This window comes from Lemur catta, chromosome 24 (assembly GCF_020740605.2).
Source record: "Lemur catta isolate mLemCat1 chromosome 24, mLemCat1.pri, whole genome shotgun sequence".
Taxonomy (NCBI): Eukaryota; Metazoa; Chordata; class Mammalia; order Primates; family Lemuridae; genus Lemur; species Lemur catta.
This window is the reverse complement of record NC_059151.1, coordinates 8574293-8598996: the sequence shown is the minus strand read 5'-3', so window position 1 is coordinate 8598996 and position 24704 is coordinate 8574293. Positions and strand designations below refer to the sequence as shown.

General features: G+C 35.3%; 1 protein-coding gene across 12 annotated transcripts in view; it reads right to left on the bottom strand.

Annotated features, from left to right (window-relative positions):
- PDLIM5 (PDZ and LIM domain 5) overlaps nucleotides 1–24704 on the bottom strand; it is a 172278-nt gene that overhangs the window by 144741 nt on the left and 2833 nt on the right. For all 12 annotated transcript variants that reach the window (XM_045536720.1, XM_045536729.1, XM_045536731.1 and 9 more), the window contains exon 2: nucleotides 23452–23589. In XM_045536720.1, coding sequence (XP_045392676.1) covers nucleotides 23452–23547 — 96 coding nt within the window. In that variant the 5' untranslated portion in view covers nucleotides 23548–23589. The remainder of the gene's footprint in view (nucleotides 1–23451; nucleotides 23590–24704) is intronic.

Genomic DNA, 24704 nt, shown 5'->3' with positions numbered 1-24704 from the left:
ACTGCAAGGAGTCTTCAAAGGCAAACCTCCTAGGCTGGCACATTGCCACCCTCAAAAAAGTAGGGTACTTCTAGTAAGACAACAGGATAAAAAGTACCTGATAGGCAAATTGCAGTGTTTGTTACACGAACCTTTCTTAGGAGAAAAGCCATTTCAGCAATTCATTCCACAGAGCTTTTTCATGGTCTAATATATCAATATATCCTACTCAAAGGATCTTTCGTTTCTCTCTTAGATAAAAGAAAGCCCTACAGTGTGTTTTTATTATATCTAGAGGCTACATGTGAAACCTTGCCTAACTGATCAAAAGTTAAAGGATCTTTACCTGACAGTATCTTTTATTATTCGGTTATGTTCCCAAATACAAAAAAAAAAAAAAAGGTAGACTATTTTAAGAAAAGAAATGTTGATACTAAGACATTCAAAGCAATCACCTACAGATCTGTACTGAGTGGTTGAAACATAAGAAATAACTAATATCTTGGTGATAGATTTAGATGTATAGGATTCATCTAAGAGGTGAATCTAAAGGATCTCAAAAATTAACACACTGACTGACTCCTCAGTTCAGCCTCCCTGACCTTACGGATGGAGGGCCTTTAAACCTATTATCTACCCTTAGTCCCGATTTATAATTGATTGGTCTTTTACCACACAGATGTCATATGATTTTAAGTTTTTTTAAAGCTGAAAGAGCCACTAGAGGTGACAATATTCCTTAAGCATAATAAGCCTTCTGAGCTAGATAGAAGCCCATGTGATTCTCTCACTTCAAGCACATAATTTCCTAACTACATATATATTACATTGGCCACGCAGTACATGAAACAAATGCTTCTATTTACGGACTGTTTACCATATTTCTTGACGGCATACCTCTAGCACAATAACACATGACCAAAGGGAGACATTCCGATTGCAGTCAGAATCCCGGCGTGCTAACATCAGTAAATGGTGAAAGCTTAAGAGAACTAAACTTGGCAACTAGTAGGGATGGATGAACAAGAAGGAAACAGAATTTGGCTAGAACCAAACAGAGAGAAGTAGAGATTTATACTTCCTTCTGTCCTTGTAAAGATTACTGCCATTAGTGTCTCTCAAGTAACAGACGACCATGAGGCACATATTTGCCTTGTGACTCTGTTCTCAAAACATTAGCTTTTCTTTCCCCTTCCTCACCTAACCGCAAAGATGCATATGGTGGAAGAAGTTCCCTTACACTCAGCTAAACTCCCTTTTATCTCGCCTTCTGACTAATCACATGAGGTTTCAACAAAGCTACCCATGAAAACTTACTGTCCGACCACCCCATATAGGGATTCCCTCTGTCTAGTCAAATATTAAAGGAATATGGTCTTGTTCTACACATAATATCAAACAATTATAAGTATCCTTCCCCCAAAACTCTCATGGTACTCTTTTATCCTCTACTGCAGCATTATGACTGAAGCTTAGTGATTTGAAATAAATTTTCCGAGCTTATATAGCTTAGCTAGTAAATAGCACTAGGTCCAGAATACCTAACTTCAAACCAACTGCCCTTTACAATAGTACAGGGACCTCAATATCTCCTCTGACTGGCTGTGTCCCTATGGGCAAGTCACGTGATTTCTCTGGGCTTCCCTCAGTTTCCTAGTTTGTAAAATGAGGATAATTCCTTGTAGAGTAACATGACATACAACTAAGAATGTATATGAAAGACGGTTTTTTTTTTCAGCATAATTACTTTTATATAAATACCTAAATGAGGATAATCCATAAAGGTAACATAATTAAATATAGTGATCCACACAAAGTAAATTAATTTTGCTCTAAAGTTCATATTTTCAAATTACTTGATTTTATTATGTAAGTCCTTCCTCACAAATTTTTAGAAACTTCTTTACTTCCCTTGTAAAATTACATGTCACACGTAATGGAATTTGAACCTGAAAGATAAAAATGCTGACCTGGCTAGACCATGATCTCGGATTGGTAACATACCTCACTAACAAGGTGCTAGTAAAACCATACTTTGCACAGAATGTACCTTCTTTCTGGAGACATGCAGGAAATGTATCTAAGGTTTCAAATTGGTCCCTCTTGGGGGAACTGATTAGATTTCAACACAGGAGGACAGGGCATAAGAGACATTAATATTAAAGCCGTATTTCCGAACATGGAGTATTCAAGATGACTGTAGACAGTACCTGGATTAAGAATTTTATCTTATAGTTATATGAAGATAAATATAACAAAGACATCAAATATATGATTCCATAAAAGTGAATGATTGGAATGACAATAGTATGAATTTTAGTTTTAAAAGCAGGACAATAATCACGAACATGGGAAACAAATGACAATTCCGTGGAACACTAATATTGAATGATCTCTATTTTTCTATATTAAAATTATCCCTCAAAAAAAGTTTTATATAACACAAATGACCCAGCTTTTTAACATAAAATTATAAGAAATAAAGAACTATGGAAAAAGAATTTATAGATTAAAATAAATGTATAAATTTATTTGAAATTTATAAACCAATCCCAAAGAATAGGTCTCAGTTGGATTCCAGTTCAAACAAACTGTTAAAAAATAACAATTCTAAACACATACACACATATACTTATGAATGACAATCCGGGAAATGAGAACACTGAGTATCTGATATCGGGAAATTACTGTTAACTTTTTAGGTATGCCAATGGTGTAGTGACTATGTTTTTTAAAAAGAGGTCTTACTGTTTGAGACACATACAGAAATATTTCTGTGAAATTATATAATCACTAGAATTTGAAAAAGAATCTGGAAGTGAGTGGAGGAATCAATGAGCAGAGAAAAAATAATATTGTCTGTGTTACTGTTAAACCTCAGTGATGAGTAAACTGGGTTCATTATATTATTCTACTTTTATGCAATATGAACATTTCCACATTAAAAATTGTTTGTTTTAATAGGGTCTTTTTTTTTTTTAAGACAAGGTCTTTCTCTGTCATTCAAGCTAGAGCACAGTGGCATCATTATAGCTCCCTGCAAGCTCAAACCCCTGGGCTCAAGTGATCCTCCTGCCTCAGCCTCCCAAGTAGATGGGACTACAGCTGTGCACCACCACTTCTGGCTAATTTTCCTATTTTTTTGTAGAGATGGGATGTTGCTCTTGCTCTTGTTCAGGCCTCAAACTTCTGGCCCAAAGCAATCCTCCCACCTCGGTCTCTCAAAGTGCTTGGGATTACAGGCATGAACCACTGCACCCAGCCTGTTTTAATTGGTTTTTAATTAATACCCATTATACCAAAATTTAAAATTGTGACCAGAAAGGAACTGAAAACAAAAGTCTCTTACTTTGAAACTAAATACCACAGCCTATTTTTTCTGATCAATGATGCATTTTTAAATACATCATTTCTGCTCATTTACCCTCTCACACAACCCAACTTTTAAAAAATGCTAAATTAACCATTCTGTCTACACTGACATTCCGTCATAATAATATACTACACTTTAGAAGCAAATAAAATAAAAGTGATGCCCTCTCTACTTAGATATGTTTGGAATTCCAACATCCTCAATACAAGGTCAATAAATTCATCAAGGAAAAAGATAAGAAGTTAATAATTAAGAAATTACCCTTCCTTTCTCTTAACATTTTGGTTTTTACTTCTCTGTCTACTAAGATTAGACAATGTTCCATACCAGTTACCAGACTAATATGATTACAGCAAGTGATTTTAAAAGGCCAAGGCCAAAATTCATTATTAGACACTCATTACTCAACAAAGTCACTTTGGTCTTCCAAGACCAAAGAAAATTTAAAAATTAAAATCATGACAGCGGTCTACAGACTTGCACATAAAAAGCAATTTATAGAGTGGCATACCTCAATATGAACTCATAGTTGTTTTGTTAGTTGATATTAAAAGGTCTTGTACTTAAATTACAACATGACACCCTAGACTTTTTGATCTTAAAAAAAGGAGGTAAAATGCCTTCGGATAGCCACTTCACAGATAATTAAAAATAGAAGTACCCTTCACAGTGAATAAGAAATTAGGAAGGATGACATTTCAAATAAAACTTAGATGATTACTATACATCAGTACCAAATTTTAAAAAATCTAGCACAGACTAGCAATTGGGGAAAAAAGATCAAGATTTTTCAAAGCATAGGTAATCTTTAAAAATTGGAATAAGCTGTCTTAATCAGCATCAAAATAATACATCAACCCTATATAAAAATTAATTTCAGATGAATTCCAGAGTTTAAAAACATTGAAAACCCAGAAAAAACAGATGACAGTATATTTACTGAACATCTCAATGGAAATGACTTCCTAATCTTTGAGGAAATATTAAAAAGCATAAAGGAAAAGATTTAAACAAATGAAAATTATAAAACTTTTATGGATCCAAAAATATATAAACAAAAGAAATGCAGAGACTGGTAGAGATATGTGCAGTAAATACTGTATAATAATGGTTTGATACCATTAAATATAAAGGGTTCACTTCTGCCAGATGGCCCCAGCAACCAGGCTCTGGTAACACATCCTCCCATCATCTCTCTTGGGCCTAAGGACGGCAGTGGTTTCCTGCTGTTGCTCATTTCTAGACTGCCCCACCATATACCCTGTTTAGCTTCTCTGCTACACCAAAACCTATTTTACCAATGCTTTGTATTAAATTTTCACATTTAAAACATCTAGTGTGTTTCTATTTTCCTAATGGGATCCTGTTTCATTTAGTTTCAAAAACAAGACCTTAATGGTAGATTTGAATAGAAGAGGTTAGATAATTCAAGTAATGCTTACTGTATCTTACTCTTAGGAGGAAAAAAAAAATTGAGATGATTCAATTACTCAGGATCTAGAATCACTTAACACTAATGATCCTATGTATATCGTCTGTGGCCTACATTTATCTAAAAAGTGATCATGGTGAGTAAAAGAAGTAGTATTTAACACATTTTTTTAAAGAATTAAATAAAAAGATGGACAGCCAAATTTGACCATGAAACTCCAAAGTCCACTGTATTTGCAAAAACCTAAATTATCAAAAAACCAAACAAACACAACACCTTATTTAAAGAGCCTGCTAAATCAACTTCCAGACTTTGCTGAAGAAAATAACTCCTTCACATAATCACTGAAAATTTAGTTTTAAAATTGCTACCAGTTCTAACGAGGCATAACATCTGCATTACATTTGGAATATTACCATTAAATTGAATTTAGAAAGTAGCTCTCCATTAGAATAAATCCCTCCTTTATATAACAATCTCCTTTGACGAGAAATTTCTAATGTTTCTTGCCCCTCCTTCAGGCAAAAAAAAAAAACAAAAAAAAAACAGGGAGGGGAGGTTTCATTGACACAAAGGATAATACAGTTGGTTATGAAACTTTTAATTGGAATGACAGATAATTGTCTAGCTATAATAAAACTTAAGTCTTAAAAGGAACAAAGGTTTAATGATGATAATAAAATAAAAATACTTTGGAAAAACTGCCCCTCCTGAAGAAAATACTTATCCATTTTTATTTAAAATTTCAACAAAAAACAATCTAATGACTATAACAAAAGCCAAGACAACTGATCTATGGTTACCAGTTCACCATATAAATTAGATCATTCATGCCAGATATAAATAAAATGTTTTAATGATTACCCATAGAATGAAACCTAAGTTTCCCAGGAAACATTTCTGAAAGTAAAACTTAAAAAGCGATTTCAAATGTTATTTGACAAATCCTAAACAGACTGAAACATTCTGCAAACTAATATGCCTCTATTAATCTGCATTAATTTCTCAGCCTCCATTTTTTCAAGCTGAAAAGAAAGAGTAAACCCAAACTTGGAGTAAAAATAGCAATAATTTTATTTCACCTTAATTTTTAAAGTGAATATTACTATTAGAATGATGGCAATGAAAACAGTCACCACTCCATAAAAGTTATTATCACTGAACTATATATTTAATCTGCCCCAATTTTCATTTATCACTCTTCCTACATATAAACAACAGTACCAAGAATGCAAATACCAGTATTTACAACCTTTTAAACATCAAACACTAATAATAATTAACATTAGTCCTTCATAAAATAACATGGCAATCAGCAGACTTTTCAAACTAGAGAGAAAATATTTACTGGATACCAAAAGCAAACAAAAAACTCACTATGTTGACAAGATCTTCGTTTTTTTTTTTTTTGAGACAGGGTCTCACTCTGTTGCCCAGGCTAGAATACAGTGGCATGATCATAGCTCACTGTAACCTCAAACTCCTGGGCTCAAGCACTCCTCCTCCCTCAGCTTCCTGAGTAGCCAATTTTTTTTATTTTTTAGAAACAGTGGTCTCGCTACGTTGCCCGGGCTGGTCTCGAACTCCTGGCCTGAAGTGACTCTCCTGCCTCAGCCTCCCAGAGTGCTAGCATTACAGGCATGAGCCACTGCCTTCAGCCAACAAGATCGTATTTTAATCTAAGGAAAAAGTGCTTCTGTCCCACCAACGAATTATACTGCAGGATTTTAATACTTCTAATCTGGGGAAATAACTATCTTCAACTCTAAAATCAACTCTTACCACTCTGCCCCTCATTCTGTCAACTCCAGTCACTCAAGCTTTGCTGTTCCATGCCAAGCAAATGCTCACCTCAAGGTCTTTATCCTTTGCCCTGAATGCTCTTTCAGACTTCATCCATGTCTCTGCTCAAATGTCACTTTACCTGTGAGGCCTTACTTGCTCACCTTCTGCAAGTTAGTAACCCCCTTCAACTGTCACTCTCTTTTCCTACGCTTTTTGTTTTGCCCCATACCATTTTCTCACCATTTTTATTTGTTTATCGTCTCTTTTTCACCCCCCTAAAATATAGGTCCAAGAGGGAACAAAGACTTTGTTTTATTCACCACTGTTTTTCCAGTTCCTAGGCCAATAAATATTTGTGGAATGAGTAAATAAATCAATGAATGAGCAACAATGATTTCCATTTATTTGTATGGCTGAGTTCAGACTTGCTGAATTTTATACTTCATAGAATTCATCGAGCTTGTAACTAGTGTGACCACATACAAATCTCCTAACTTTCTCTATGAATGGCTGCATTTGGGTCAGGCACCCATCCAGCTGGCTGTGACTGGGGAAATAGGACGACAACATAAGGAGCATGGAGACCTCCACACAAAGGCCATTGATGTTGTAAAAACTCATGGAAAGAGACAGTACAAATGGCAGGCACATTGCTGAGTTTGTCTAATCTACATTCCACTTATATATTCTCTCTTATTATCAAATGTATCCTTCACTGGAGAAGAAAATTATTTCCCAGAGCAACCACTTCTCACCAGCAATATCGTATATCATGCTACTTTAAAAGAATTAAAAAAAAAAAACACCAAAAACTATAGTGAATGGCAATCACTGTGGAAAGAATGTCTAATTGGAGCTAGTCCTAGTGCCAACCCTCCTTTCAAATCTCTTTGAGAGTTTATGCCAGACCATAACAGATGGAGAAGGAAATGGACCACTCATTCAACAAATATTTATTATGCACTGACTATAAAGAAGATACTTCATGAAGTAATTCAATTTAAACTGCAGGATGTGTGTGTGTGTGTGTGTGTGTGTGCGTATGTGTGTGTGTGCACGCTGAGAAGGGTGCTTCTAAAAAATTATACATAAAAACCTTCAAAAAAGAAAACCAGAATTGAATTTTGAAGATGATATAATCTAAGAAGTGAGGGATCCAAAAACATTATTTTAATAATAGTTTCAAAACTGCTTCAACTATATATTGCCAGTAAATATTTACTATAAAGTAACATTTATTGTTATTATTAAGTAACCTTAACTGAGTACTTACGGTGTGCCAGGCACTGTTCTAAGAACTTTACATGTGTTCATTTATTTCTCTCAACAATTCTATGATATAAATACAATAATATTTTTTACCCCCATTTGACAGGTAAAGAACCTGGGAACAATTCGATAATTTGCCCAAATCTATACAGCTGGTAAATTACACAGCCAGGATTCACACACAGGCATTCAGCTCCAGAGCTGGCTCTTGCAATTAACTGTACTCAACAATATGTAGAATACGATCCATTAAAAATATAATCCTAAAGTGGTATGCTGGGAGAAAATATAAATCCTAAGAGATCATTGTGAAAAGAAAATCAATAAAAAATACAATGCTAATACATTAGCTTTCATAAGAAAATACTCAGATTTTTGACTATTCATCATTATGTAATCACAATTATCTGAAGTTTTTTTTTTTAGGCTAGAAATTAATTACTATTTGATTACTTTAAATCTTAAGATAAAATCATTAAGAAAACTATTATATCTAAAGTAGTTTTTTATACATAGTGCATTATTTTATCATACTTAATACAGATAATTCATAAGTTGGCTATAAAGTATTATTTTGCAAATATATCCCAAAACTCATAGAAAAACTTATTTCCCTGAATTTAGAAAAAGCTTATCTTTAATATGAAATATGAAGTTACATCATTTACTTCATAATGGAGGCATTTTGATTTACTACTACAGCTATATGATATTGATGACACTTTTAGCCATTACAATGTGTTTAAGGCGTGAAAATCTGAATTTACTGAAGAGTCAAATTTCAATCAGTCTTCTCTTATTAGAAGTTCACCCTAATCAAGTGACCTTTCTGAAAGTTCAGAAATACAAAATTCATTAAACCTTATAAACATCCTCCACTGGAAATAATAAAAGCGTCATAAAATGTAACTCTTGGCTTTGGGTGCACTAACCAACCAATAGCCACTAAAACATTCATTCTTTTTAAAAGTAGACACACCTTTTTCAGCTCAATAGATCTAACCTAGAATAAACATCCTAACATTTACTTTGTCTCTGCAGCAGACTCTAACAAACGTGCTACCAGAATAATCTGTAAACAACCCCTGAATGTGTATGCAACATTTCTTTATTAAAGTAGAAAAGGTCATAACATCACAAGGAAATGAAAACAGAAGCCATCTGGGAAACAAGCTGCTTCTAACAATAATAATAACAAAATTTAAAAGAACACAAAGTAGAAAACATGTAATCAGTGTGCAAAAAGCAATAAAAAAAATTACATGTGTTATAACTATAAATAACTTTTCAAAACAAATATATACTAAAATGAGTGTTTTACTTCCAAACTGGAAACTCAAAATTTTTAAAAAATTCTTCCCCTAGGATTTCTATCAAAAGCAATTTACAAAACACACCAGCCTGTAGATATGGTAAAACCACAATACTGTTTAATAGTAACCCACTCTTTCTAGCTCAGCTCTAATCCAGAAGAATCAGAATCCACCTCACATTTGTCCTACCACTGCCCCAGTGTTACCCTCCTCGATTCCATGGACCTCTTTATCTCTCACTTTGGCACTAGACACACCTCTCCTCCCTGATCTCACTCCGCCTTCCTCCTTGCTCACTGCACCCCTTCCTCTCTAGCCTCCTTCCTATCACTATTTCTTGAACACATTAAGCTCTTTCCTGTCTCAAGGCCATTTCACTCGCTGTTCAGTGTGTCTATAGTGCAGTTCCCCTGGCTCTTCCCATGACTCGTACTCAGTCTTAAGTCAGCGTTGTCTCCTCAGTTAGAGGACCTGTCTTGACTCCCCAAACTAAAATAAATCAATCCGCTACCCCTAGACTCCCACCCTCTTCCCCCAATCACTCTGTAGCACATCACCTTATTAAATTATATTGCAAATTTATTTACTTACTAAATTTATGGATCTCTTAGCATGCGTTGACTAACACCTTCTCCTCTCAGGGTTATGACAGGAATCATCCAAGAGAAGGGCAGCGCCAGAAAACCATACCCAGGGGACATACCCTGCTGTGCCCAGAATTTACCCATCTCTACCAACAGATAATCAAGTAACAAAATTTCCAAAGGCTAAACGTGAATATACCTCAATTATCTCTTTCTTAAATTTCTTCCCATGAGGATCCTTGATCTGTCACGCAAATACATTGCGAGCACTCTCTTCTCTCTCTCTTTCTCACTCTTGCTCTCTCTCTCTCTCTCTCTCTCACATACACACACACACACACACACACACACACACACACACACACACACGCCTGCCCCTCTTAGGCTCTCCTAATTGCAATATATGCCCAGACCAGCCTGAGTCTGCATATGTACAAAGCATAGGCTAAATTTAGTTTTCTTTCTCTTTTTAAACAAAAGACATAGATATTGTAAAAATCGGCACAGAAAGCAGTGACAGTTCCATCAAGCCCATTGCTCAGAGCAGCTTCTACACCCTTCAACTAGCCAGTCCCACAAAAATCAGTTTCCTTACTTAACAACTGTACTTCTGCATTGGTCTTAACATGTCTGAGGCTAGATTCAGTTCTAACATTTAAAACCTGAACTCCCTCTGAAGGCAAATAATTGCTACAGGGTGTGAAGACAGGGAAACTGTCACGAGAGAAGCACTTGAAGAAACGGCTTTCTACAGAATATTCACAAGACTCAAAGGGAAATATAATTCATTCACCGATGTAAAAGGCTGTAATGTGGAAACATGCATGTTTGTTCTGCATGACACTAAAGAAGAGAACTGTCGGGTCAAATATACAAAAAACAAACTATGGCTGACACACAGAAAGACTCTGTACCTTGGGAGGTAAGACTCTATTTATTACAAAATATAACCTCTGGGGCATTTCCTAGAAATGTAAAACCTGATTAGCATTGAAAACAAAGAAAAGCAAAATGCCTCATCAGTTAATTCTAGCATTCATGTACATTAACAAATCTAGAAGAAATTTGACTGCAGTTGCAACCCAGCTTCCCATCTGTCCTCTGTTATCATTGTGATTATTAGTCAACAGTTATTGAACTCGTACTGGGAATTCTAATGTAATCTTGAGTAAATAAGACTCAGGTTTTCTATCTGGTAAGAGAGGCTCATGATTTAACAAAGTATATAACCTATTTATATGTGCTGAAAGTGTACTACTATGAAATCTAATATGAAGACCAAAAATTTGAACTCATCTCTGGTCTACGGCCTTAAAAATGTAACTTGTTCTCTTTAACCTTAATGTAGCCACTTTAGCTTAATCATGAGGTATAAAATGAAGATTTTTCCATAAATCTTTGCTAAATCTAATATTTGATATTAAATTTTATTAAAGTATTATAAATAGCATGTCAACTTCAAAATCTTCCCAAATCTTTTGTCATGAAGGTGCTTCCTAAACATAACTAAAGCCTGATGTTGACATATTATCAAAACTGCCAAGCCAGGTGCAGTGGCTCACATCTGTAATCCCAGCACTGTATGAGGCCAAGCCCAGGAGTTCCAGGCTGCAGTGAGCTATTATCAGGTCACTGCACTCTACCCTGGGTGACAGAGAAAGAACCTGTCTCTTAAAAACAAACAAACAAAAAACTGCCTTTCATTTCCAAAAAGAAGTTGACCTATGGTGACTGAACTCTGAAAGCCAGGAAGAGACTGGTGGTTGGAGAAAGCAGATCTGTCAAAATTATTTGGTCAACAGCAGTTCAGATTCCAAGTAACTGAGCCTTAACTATTCTGCTGAAATGGTCAAAACAGCAAAAGCTCTATAATAAAAATATTTTTTTTGTACTAAAACAAAGCTACATATGGTTCCCAAACATAAGTATATAAAATGGAACCCAACTCGTGCATGGGAAACACCTAGAAAGCATGTTTAAAAATATATACAACCTATTCAATCCCTAAACACTCTAAATTCAGAGTCTGTGGAAAAGTCCTAAAAATCTACACTTTTTAAATCTCATTGATGATTTTGATGATTACTCAGTCTGGAAGTCAGTCACCTTTTTTCCCAATAATCTCAGTCATTCCCATATATACAAGTCTTTGATTCTACAGCATCTATTCTCTGGTTAAGAAACATACGCACGTACACACCAAAAACTTGGCTATCTCTAGTGAAAGTATAATGGTTATTAAAAGCATTATTACTACTCAGTTTCTTTTTGGTTTCAAATCATGAGCCTAACCAATTACTAGCTGTGTAACTTTAGGCCTGTTACGTAACTTCTCTGTCCCTCTGTAAATCAGAGATTTAGAACCATACTTCCCCATGGGGCCATTATGTGGATTAAATAATTGAACATATACAAAAAAAATCTAAAACAAGACCTAGACAATAACAAGGCCTCAATAAATGTTAGCATATTTTCATTATTATTATTATTATTTAATACAGGAAAGAAAGATCCAAGTGAGCTGGAATAGTCAAATATTTCAAAGATCAACTGATAGATGAATGTGCCTTGAAGGATGGGTAGGGCTCTGGGAATGATAAGAAGAAACAAAAGTCGTGTGCAAAAAGAATAAAGAGACCAATGACCTTAGGGTTCAAAATTGGCATTTTTGAATCATAAACTCAGTTGTATTAAATGGGCTCATTTATATGCAGCCTGAATGCCAAGTAGGGGAGTTAAGCAATAATTCAACAGATAAGGGAAAAACCCTTATACTTCCTAAATAGGGAAGTAATGTGTTTAAGATAAGTTTCTAAAAGTCTTGCCCTGCCAGCCTGAGGAGGAGGAACCAGCCTAAGAAGGGATAAGCCACGCACGAATTTTGGAAACACCCTGGTCTGCTAAAGTATCAAAGTATCACTTGGAGAACTGGAATCTTCCAGAATGAACAGAGGTACGTATAAACAAAACAGAAATGCCTAGTATAAAAAGATCAAAAGAATCATTTGTAGGACATTTACAAGTTTGTAGCATAAAGATACTTCAAGGGAATGGCCAAAATCATGAAAATGACATGTGTAACAATGACTGTATTTATACATACACTTCTTTCTCCAGAACATCTCTAATGGGTCACAGTTAAGGCCTAAAACATTTGTCTTCTAAAAGACATTTGCCCTCCAGTACCTTTTTTCAAGAAGAAAAGTACTTTCAGAACACACTCACAGTCTCGTCTAGCTAGCATTATATAACCTCTCTAAATTCCTTAATTTTACCACCTCTAAAAGTTAATATCTGAGAAATCATTTGAAAAATTCTGGGCTATTAATCAGATCCCCAGTGGAACTGAACCACAACACAGAAATAAAACCCTGATCCAATCAATGGTAAATAGCATTCAGTTGTTAAAGTCATTAAACTAACTACCTCCTCTTTCGTTAAACTTTATCCAGGACAATTATCATGAAGTACAGCGGCCATTGTTAAATCAATTTTTGGACCATGGGAAAAAATGTTTAACAACTCACAGAATTCAAATAACAAATGGTGCAAATTCCTATCTAGTCCAAAACTGTTCATCACATTAAAAATTTACAGCAACATACTAAAGGGAAATTCCTCCTTCCCCATCTTTAGCATGGAAAATATAAACATCCCTGCCTAGCGTGCTTACTCTTTTCATCACCATGGTTACCAACACACATAACTCTGCTGCTTACACCGGGTTAAAATGAAAAAATACATTGTGCCACACATCAGTATGCCTTCTCAATGCCTCACTCACTATGCTATGGGATACTCTATAAACCTATGTGACTTCAGTAAAGGAACAATCAACAAAAGGAAGAGACAACCAACAGAATGGGAGAAAATATTTGCAAACTATCCATCCGACAAGGGATTAATAACTAGAACATACAAGGAGCTCCAACAACTCAATAGAAAAAAATCAAATAATCCAACTAAAAAATAGGCAAAGGATGTGAATACACATTTCTCAAAAGACATACAATGGCCAGCAAGTATATGAAACAATGCTCAACATCACTAGTCATCAGAGAAATGCAAATCAAAACTACAAGAAGATATTATCTCACCCCAGTCAAAACAGCTTTTATCAAAAAGATAGACAATAATGAACGCTAGTGAGGATGCAAAGAAAGGGGAAGCCTCATACACTGTTGGTGGGAATGCAAATTAGCGTAACCACTATGGAGAACAGTATGAAGTTCGTCAAAAAACTGAAAACAGAACTATGGTAGGACCCACCAATCCCAATGCTAGGTATACATCCAAAGGAAGAAATTAGTATGTGGAAAAGATATCGGCACTCCCATGTTTATTGCAGCACTGTTCACAATAGCCTAGATTTGGAATCAACCTAAGTGTCCACAGGCAGATGAATGGATAAAGAAATTGTGGTCCATACACAATGGAATATTATATAGCCACAAAAAAGAATGAAATCCTGCCATTTGCAACAACATGGATGGAACTGGAGAACATTATGCTAAGTGAAATAAGCCAAGCACAGAAAGTCAAATCTCACATGTTCTCACTCATATGTGGGAGCTAAATATTAAAAACAATTGATCTCATGGAGACAGAGAGTAGAGTGATGGTTACCTGAGGTTGGGAAGGGTATTGGGGAGGTGAGGATAAAGTGGTGATAGTTAATGGGTGCAAAAATATAGTTAGATAGAATGAACAACATTTGATAACATAACAAAATGACTATAACTAACAATAAGCTAGTGTACACTTTAAAATAACTAAAAGAGTGGAATTGGAATGTCCCTAACACAAAGAAATAATAAATACCTGAGGTGATAGATATCCCAATAACCCTGATTTGAATTTTTCTTTCTTTCTTTCTTTATTTTTTTGGAGATAGGGTTTCTCTCTGGTGCCTGGGCTAGAGTGTCATGGCATCAGCCCAGCTCACAGCAACCTCAAACTCCTGGGCTCAAGTGATCCTCCTGCCTCAGCCTTCCGAGTAGCTGGAACTACAGGCATGCGCCACCACACCCAGCTAATTTTTCTGTTTTTTGTAGAGACAGGGTCTCACTCTTGCTCAGACTGGTCTCAAACTCCTGGCTTCAAGTAATCCTCCCACCTCGGTCTCCCAAAGTACTAGGATTACAGGTGTGAGCCATTGCGCCTGGCTCCCTGATTAGATTAATTCACATAGTGTGCCTATAACAAAATATCACATGTACCCTTATAAAGAAAGATATACAACTATTATGTGCCCATAATTAAAAAAAAAAAAACCTGTGTGACTTAAGCTCCAATGGCGAATAACACTGATAATAAAAAACACAGTACGGTTCATAAGGCTGAATTTTACCATGTCCCAGAACCATACTGAACACCTGATAACGGTCAGTCTCTTTGTCACCTCACATAAAAGGAGCTAGAGAAGAGTGGGACTCAAAACCATACACTACAAGTGACCCTCCAACAACACATGTTTGATCTGCACAGGTCTATTTATAGGCAAATTTTGTTCAACAAAAGTTACATCAGGAGTGCCTGCCTCTTCTGCCTTCCCTTCCACCTCCTCTACCCCTTCTGCCTCTGCCACCCCTGAGACAAGAAGACCAACCCCTGCCCTTCCTCCTCAGCCAACTCAACGTAAAGATGACAAGGATGAGGACCTTTATGACAATCCACCTCTATTTAATGAACAGTAAGTATGTTTCCTCTTCCCTATGATTTTCTTAATAAAATTTTCTTTTCTCTGGCTTATTCTATCATAAGAGTACAGCACACAATACATACAAAATGTATGTACAATATACAGAATATGTGTTAATCGACTGTGTTATCGGTAAGGCTGCTGGTCAAGGCTATCAGTAGTTAAGTTTTGGGGGAGTCAAAAGTTATACATGGATTTTCAACTGTGCAGGAACCCCCATTTTGTTCAAGGGTCAACTATGTATCAGGCTATTAGAGAAATTCCAAAGGTAATACCCTTGAGTCTATTAAATGTGATTCACTTAATTTTTAAAAAATTGTCTATGACAGGGCACTACGCCAAAAACTGTTCCATCATAATATAAAATCTTTTGCCATGTAATGAAGATTAATGTGTTAACACAGAAAGCAAATCCTTTTAAAAATAAGAAACAAATTAGCAGGGCATGGTGGCACATGCCTATAGTCCTAGCTACTCAGGAGGCTGAGGTGGCAGGATCACTTGAGCCCAGGAGTTTGAGCTTGCAGTGAGCTACAATCATGCCACTACACTCTAGCCTGGGGGACAGAGTGAGACTCTGTCTCTTTAAAAAAAAAAAAAAAAAAAATGAAGCAAATGATAGTGATAACTATTAATAAAAGCTCTGGATGAAGTACTTTAGAAAATACCAGCCTTAAGAAATTAATAGTATCACTTAAAGACAGTACATTTTTATTTCATATATTGTCTTGCGAAATGGAAAACAATGAGCCACTTTGACATAGAGAATCCTTGGTAGAATACTTGTGATTAAGCCCTGTAAAAAGGAGACAGGTGGAGATTGGCCCATCTGATTGGAAAACATCAGGTGTGTTGAAACTCATGCTAGCACAGGTATGCAGAAACATGCATTCTCACATTATGGGTAGGAGTGTCTCTATAGAGATATTTGGCAGAATCAATCAAAATTACAAATGCATACAACCCTTTGACTCAGGAATTCCACTTCCAGGAATTTACCTGACATAGATACTCATATATATATATATATATATATATATATATATATATATATAAGGGCAAAACATACACTGCAGTGTCAGTAAAAGCAAAACACTAGAAAAAGCCTAATTGTCCACCAAGAGGAACTGGTTAAATAAATTATGACAAATCCAAACACAATGTATCTGTAAAAAAAAAAAGAATGAAGATATATTTGCTGATATTGAGTGAAGTGAAAAAATTCCAAAAAATAACTAATTTTTAAGGATACTGTTTGAATTGAAAAGGGAAGTGGGAAGGATACATACCTATTTACATATAACTATATAGATTAACTCTGGATGTATACACAAGAAACTGCTAACACTGGTTGCTTCCAATAAGAGGAAATGAATGGCAAGACAACAGGAGACTCTTCCCTCTATACCCTAGTGTATCTTTTGAATTTCAAGCCATACGAATGTCTTACCTAAAGGAAATCATAAATTAAAGAAACTTTAAAAGGGAGAAGGGGAAAGCATTAAGCAGGAAGATCTCTTAAGTACCAAATTTGATTCAGTTAATAACTGTTTCCATTGTGGCCTTTTAAAAATGTCCTCTTTCTTTGCTCCTCCCATCTATCTTTTTCTTTCTCATTTCCTCCTATTAACTCTTCCAGTTCATTCTACTTTCCTCCGCTGAGGCCTAGGAGGGACATTTGCTGCAAGTGTTTAGCTCTGCTGGGCGTACCAAATGCCATGAAGGTTGATGAACTTTATTCCAGTACTTATCACACAAAATGAGTGACAATATCAGCTACAAAGAAATCTGAGTATTTACAGAAGAGCAGATAATTCTACTTAAGCAACAGGAAAGAAAAAAATAAAGTGAGGGAAGATGGAGGAAATGAATATAAGATGTGAGAAATTCAGTTTTAATAACAGTATTAAAAATTCTTCCAAATCTAATTTTAAACACTCATTCAACATTGTCTACTTTTTCCATTCATAAATAGTTTATTATCTTAAAAAATATTCTTAATAAAAACAAAGTATTTCTGCTAGAGAAGTGATTTTTCCCTCTCTGCTAATTAAAAAAAACAAACCTGCCTTCTCAATGTGACTATACAGTCAGTTATCCTGCTCCTAGGCAGCGGTCCCCAACCTTTTTATCTTCTTGTTCCCATTATGTCATTTATATGCAAATGCATATACATATTGATATCTTACACGCTAGTATTTGTCAAATTTTATTACATACTGAATTTTTTTTTGCATCTCAGAATCTGAAATAAAGGCCTAGAGAGTCTCATCTGCCAAAGCTGAAACATAATTATCCTTTAAAAGATGCCAAAAGAACAACGCCTTTTTTGTCCAGAGCAATGCTTGTTTCCAGATTAACTAAATCCTATCAGATTTCTCCATGCAATTGTAAACGGGGGAAAAAGACATGACTTGCCCTGTTGGTATACAGGAATCTGGATAAGAACTACTGCAAACAGGATGTCATGGACAAAGACAACTGGTGAACTATATATTCACATGCAGTATGACCAACAACTATCATGAAGACAAGCTCTTGCCTCAAAAGTTCTCAAAATAAGTGAAAGCCCATAGGTTTCAATATTCTCACTTTAGGCAGATATTATACCTAATTCACGAGTAGGTGAAGAGGTTATACAAAAATCTTTACTTAAGTCTAAAATGCTATTCTCACTTTACCCAAACCCTATAGTATTGTTTCCTCCACCAGATACAAAAGTCCTGCCTACCAGTAAAATTTCTCTTAGCAAATGCCCAACATTTATTAAAATCAAACAAGCCCCTTTTTTTCTAAAACTAATTTGCAATAAAACACACTGATAAGATTTTCATTTCTTTACAAACAATAGACCAGAAAAATGTCTTCAGAATTATCCTGATATTATTGACACATGTGACCACAAAAAGTAGAAAACGGCCACATGGGAAAAGACAGGTCTCTGAACCCCACACAAAAGGTAATTAATATTTTATAAAAGCAGACAAAGAACATACATGTGAAATATACATTATATAGTTACACAAACTAAATTAACTTTCTCACTTGGCATTATGACAGGGTAGCTGGGAGGGAATGTAAAAGAAAATAACAGCTCAAAATTAACAATAGGCCCATTTATTCAAGGTAGGATAGTTCTCCCATTTCAGCTTGAGAGGACTGAAAGTCTTTCTGTCCTCCTCTACGAGGGGAACTCTGCAGCTGGCGGGTCTGGAGAATCTCTCAACTATGTTCACAGTTTTACTCAAGAGTCAAGCAATGGCAAGAAAAGTCTTCGTCTTCACTGTGCACTGAAAACCAACATCGAGAAATACTGGCTTTGAGGCGTTCAAATTTCATCCTTCAAGGACCAACCAGTTCAATGAACTTCTTCTAAAGGAAGCCAACCTCCACAACTACAAAAGATCTAAACATACCGATAAGATTTTCATTTCTTTACAAATAATAGACCAAAAAAAAGTCTTCAGAATTATCTTGACATTCTTGACACTTGTTACCACAAAAAAAAAACAGAAAACTGCCACATGGGAAAAGACAGGTCTCTGAACCCCACACAAAAGGTAATTAATATTTTAAAAGCAGAGAGAGACCACACATGTGAAATGTACATGATATAGTTACACTAACTAAATTAACTTTCTCTAAAACTGAGAAACACCTATCTAAATGTCTTTTCATCAAATATTGTCTTATGACAGGTCTTATGAAACTGCCTAGTACTACAGTACTCTGCATATTTCTTTTCCACCCAACCTTTGTACTCCCCAAGACTTTGTATCTTCTTCAATGGCTTCTAGAAAGTATTCCTACAACTACTGAATGAATTCACAGCAAGTTGTTTCACAATACTGTCTTTCTCTGTTGTGTGCTATACTCCCAAACAAGGCTCCATACTCCAGGAAATGGTAAAACTCTTCTGCTTTTCAAATCCAATTAAAATTTTGTCTGCGCTTATCACAGTGAATCCTCCCCTAACTCTTGAGAATCAAAGTCATTATGATTTGGGTACTTAAAAGTCTGACCTCACTTTTACCTGCTAAAGAAGCATTTGAAATGTGTTTGTAGAGAACTGGGAGATCATCTTCAGGAAATCCAAATATTGATAGTGAAGAAAAAAGCTCTGATGTTATACATTAAAAAATAACACAGAGCAGAGCATTTCAACTTTAGGATGTTGTACTTAAAAGATGTTATCCACAAATACGTAATCCTTCTTGTAATTCCATCAAGAGGAACATGAACTGGCCAAAATATAGCCTTGAATTATGTAACAAGTCTCCTATTTCTTCTTATAAAATATACTGGCAAAGACCAACAAACCCAAACTGCTACAATGAAACCCACCCCCACATTCCATGGCTTCAGGGCAATTCCATAAATACAGGGTCATAAAAAGCCTGAAAACTCCTAGAGCCAGCACTCCATTTTAAGGATAGGAAATTGAAGACAATGACATGTGATCATGCAGTTACAGCAATCTGTGGATCCTTTTAAAAAGTTAGCAAGTTGCCAATCTTATCTTGGAAATCCGTCCACAAAACATAATATAAAATTCATACCATATAGATGATGAACATATTGGACTGAAATGTCAAAATTTTATAGCTGGTATGCTTTAAGATGCAAGTAATATTCAGCATATTCACATGCTGGTAGAACAAAATCTCCAGAAAACAGAATGTTCAAATGGCTTATTTATCTCAAAACACAGTTTATACCCCAGAATTCCAGCGTTACAAATAAATATAAATGGGCCTTTAGAGTTCAACATAATACCTGATCAGAGAAAAATATGTATACTCGTGAACTCTAAATGTAAAGATGCAAAAGTTCCCAACTAAGCAAAAACTTCTGATATTTTTCTTTTAGAATTTCAACAGAGAATAAATTAAAAAGTATAACTGCTATGCTCCCTATAACTATGGGAGGTTTGTTTCAAGTCTCTAAATAATTTTTTCTTCTTAAACTTTATAATATTATAAAAGATAATTCAGGGAATACTGTGTGCCACACCTTAATCAGAATTTCATACGCATTAGTAAAATAGGAGAATCATTAAATTACATGGTTTAAGGCAGGCTTTCAGGTTTTAATTGCTTCTTGATACTATTAATTAAAGAACTTGATGATCACTGAAAAAAAAAAAATCCCAGTAATTTTACATAATTAAGGTGGAATAAGCATAACCAGAGAACTAATTAAGATGAGTGTAAGTTAAAAATTTATAACAGTAATAATCTAACCAAAATGTAAATTAGTTATTAAACACGAATCTTTATTAGGCAATGTTACTAGGCATGTTTAAATTAAACCACACAAGGGGTTAAAAATAACTACAATGAAAGGCCAACAGCCCAGCAGCCCTGTTGAGCCAACATTCCCTTCTCCTCCCCCTCCCCCTCCAATCCTCTCCAGTCCAGAGTGGATTGCATGCCCCACTGCACAAGGCCCAAAAAGGTCACAGTAGATAGCAGAGACTTTTGTAAGAGAACAGAAATAACTCAGCAGCTTTGTTACCGTAGTCTCTTTTAATCAGTATGTTCAAAATCCTTTAATTAGCACTCTGTCTACACAAGGAAAACATTTCTTCTGTGCCAGGGGAGGGCACATATGTATGTACACAGTGTTCTGTTGTATCAGCATAGACCTAGCACCTCAAATTCTCTGCCAGGGAACTGAGGAATATAAAACTTTTTTAAAGGCGTTGTACCACAAAATTTACATATGCCATTTGCATTTCTTTTACCAAATAACAAAGTGATGACTAAGTTTGTCTCATTTAGGCATCAATTTGTTTCTGGACTTTTTTCCAGCAGAAATGAAAGTATTTTAAATGGAACAATAACTTTCTTTAGACAATTAAAGTAGAATAGTCAAACTTAATGTAAAATAATGTTAACAAAACATAAAAACAGATAATATTCCAATATTGTTCCTGTTCTTTTAATAGATCTTCAGTAGAAGGAAAAAAACACTACCTCACTCAAAGAGGAATCAATCGCAAGACACATTTTCACATGGATGCTTTACATTAAAAACTTCATCCAACCAAAAAAGTCTTAAAACTTGCAGACTAGATTACACATGAACATATTTCCTTACAAAATCTGATGAACTGGAATCAAGACAGAAATTGGTGATAAATTAAAGACAACTATTTTAAAATCAATAGCCAAGAAACAAAGGAAACTCCATTAGTAAAATGGGATTTGTAGTATTTTAATAGGGATATGTAGGTGCCCCACATACTTATTTTTAATCTTTCAAAATCAAATTATATATATATATATATATAGTAAGATGCAGAGTATGTGTGTTTCTGTATGTATTTATACATATATATAATTAAACAAAATGATACTCTTCTAAATATCTGATTAGAGAACAAGCTAACTAAATTTAAGATAAAGGGAATTATTAGGCAGGCAGCCTAATTAGGCATGCAACATAACTGCTTGAAAGCCAACTCTCACACCAGACGTGGGAGCCCACAGCACAGTTCTGTACAATGGGAATAATACCACTGTTCCGCAGGCTGATATAAGAATTAAATGAGATGATACATTTATAGCACTTGGTAAAAATCCAAAAGTTTGTTGGTAAGACTAGGGGGTGGCGGGCACAAAATAGGTATTTTCATTCACTGTATAACCAATCAAAATGACTTAGATACATATAGTTAATTATGTACCTATATGTACCTATATACTTATATATGGTATTCACTGTAGCACTGTTTTTAATAGCAATATTGGAAACAATATGACTCCCCTTCAGTAAAGGATTGGCTAAATAAATGTTACTTCCCTATAAGAAACTATTACACAATTTTTTTTAAACTCCTTATGTAGAGAGAAAGTTTTCCATGGTAAATCGCTGAGAACAGTATGTATGTTATGCTACCATTTGAGTAAAAGAGGAGTAGAAATTCATATTAATTTGAATATATAAAAACAAACCCCCTAACAAGTTAATTAATAGTAATAATTACCTACTGGTGATGAAAGTGAAACACTGCCTGACATGTAGTCAAGCCTCAATAAATGGAAGCTGTAATTACTCCCCCCATCAGTATTAACATCATAATAACGAAAACAGATCCTTAAAAGACACATACAGAATACATTCAAACTAAATCCACAATGAGGTAAAAAGTCAAATCTCAATTATTCATAGGCTGACTATCTACTTGGAGACCCAAGCCCTTCATTTCCTCTTCAAAGGTAAGTAGATTTGGCCATTTTACTGTTGGCTATCACCTTCATCAGAAAGTAAGCTAAGGAAAATAATAATAAAAACAGTAATTTTATTCTTTTTTTTTTTTTTGAGACAGGGTCTCATTCTGCCACCTGGGCTAGAGTAGAGTGGCATCATTATAGCTCACTGCAACCTCAAACTCCTACGCTCAAGTGATTCTCCTATCTCAGTCTCCCAAGTAGCTAGGACTACAGGTATGTGCCACCATACCCGCCTAATTTTTCATTTTTTGGTAGAGATGGGGTCTTGCTCTTGGTCTTGCGCAGTTTGGTCTCAAACTCCTGGCCTCAATCAATGTTTCCATCTCAGCCTCCCAAAATTCTAGGATTACAGGAGTGAGCCACCACACCTGGCCCATTTAATCCATTTAGATCAACAGGTTTCAATAACAGCTTTTGGAGCTGAAAGGGACCATTAAAATCCCACAGCACAACCTTCTAAAGTTACATATGAAGAAACTAAGGTTCAAGAATTCCCCAAATAATTTACAGTCTGCCCCCTAGTTAAATGCTTTTCCATTTTATTATTGATAATTGGGAGGAAAATGGAAAAATAAACTAAACTGAAATTAATTATCCTTGCTAAATGTCATCTTCCCATCCTTTATTATGGATAACTACATTTGCTGAGATTAAATCCCACAAGCAATCATAATAAGTAGAGTACAGCTCTACAGAGATTTCAACAACTCAGCCCTCAGGTTTCCAGGACCAACCACTGAATGAACATCTGTAATAAAATCTGTAAAGTTTGCTTACACTAGAGATTGTCAGAGGCATGTTGAAATCCTTGCCACCTTGCAGCCGGAAACCCCAAGGAGCTGGGCCAACCAAGGACACACTGTAGTTGCTCATGATTCTAATGGCTCAAAGTCCAATGCCAGGAGATGAAAGACACTGTGAAAAAAAAAAAATGAGATGGTTAAAAAATGTTTATTTGAAACCCTAGTACATATTTAAATGCATTTACTATAAAGCCAATTAAATTACATTTAGTATTTTGTTTTGGAGGGTGAAAGAATATAGAGGATAAGTGCATGTCAAGTTATTTGTTAATTTCTGTCTAAGAAAGGGAATCTATGAACTAATATACAATTTTTACACTCATGCCAATTTCCATAGTCTAAAGATTCCGTATCAGAATATATTTCTGCCTGACTGGCACAACGTCAGCAGTCTCTGAGGCCTTCTCCCTGGGGAGTGATCTAGAAGCAGCCAGCAACATTTAAAAATATATACATTAAAAAAAGAAAGAAAGAAAATATATTTCTAGATAGACATTTGATGAGTTCTACAACTTGCTACAATTCTAGTTTCTGGCTTCTTGCACTCAAACTTTAACCAAAGTACTTTACAATGCTCTATTAATGTATATAAGAAAGAATAAGATTTTATTGCAAGTTGGATTCAAAATGATTTTCCCCTTCCCTTCACGTCACATATTCTTCTGTTTGCAGTTCGGAAGAGTCTTTCAATTTCATTTACTTAAATTCTAAGTTACTCTAACACATGAAAGGGACTGTGAATCAGTAGGCTCCCATTCATGCTTTATAAATGTTAAATTCTTCAAAATGAGAATTTCGTTTTGTTTTGTTTTGTCTTGTTTTTTGAGATGGGGATCTCCTTCCTTATGTTTGCCCAGGCTGGTCTCTACTCCTGGGCTCAAGAGTTCCTCCCACCTCAGCCTCCCAAGTAGCTGGGATTACAGGCGCACACCACTGCACCCAGCAATAAGTTATTTTTTAATGCACAGAACGGTTCTTTCCAATCATAAACTACAACTCATATTTCCTCTTATCGGGCCATAGTATTTTCCACAGTTAAAGTAATATCTACCTGTCCTTCAAATAGGCAATGATAGGCAATACTCTAGCACAGTGATATTTCAGCCAGAGCCTGCTTTTTGTTTTATACACACACCTCATCAGGAAAAGTAGAGAGCGGGCATTTATCACCCACTGAATAAGATTATGACGAAATGTGGTAGAACTGCGAGGTTAACCTTAATGTGT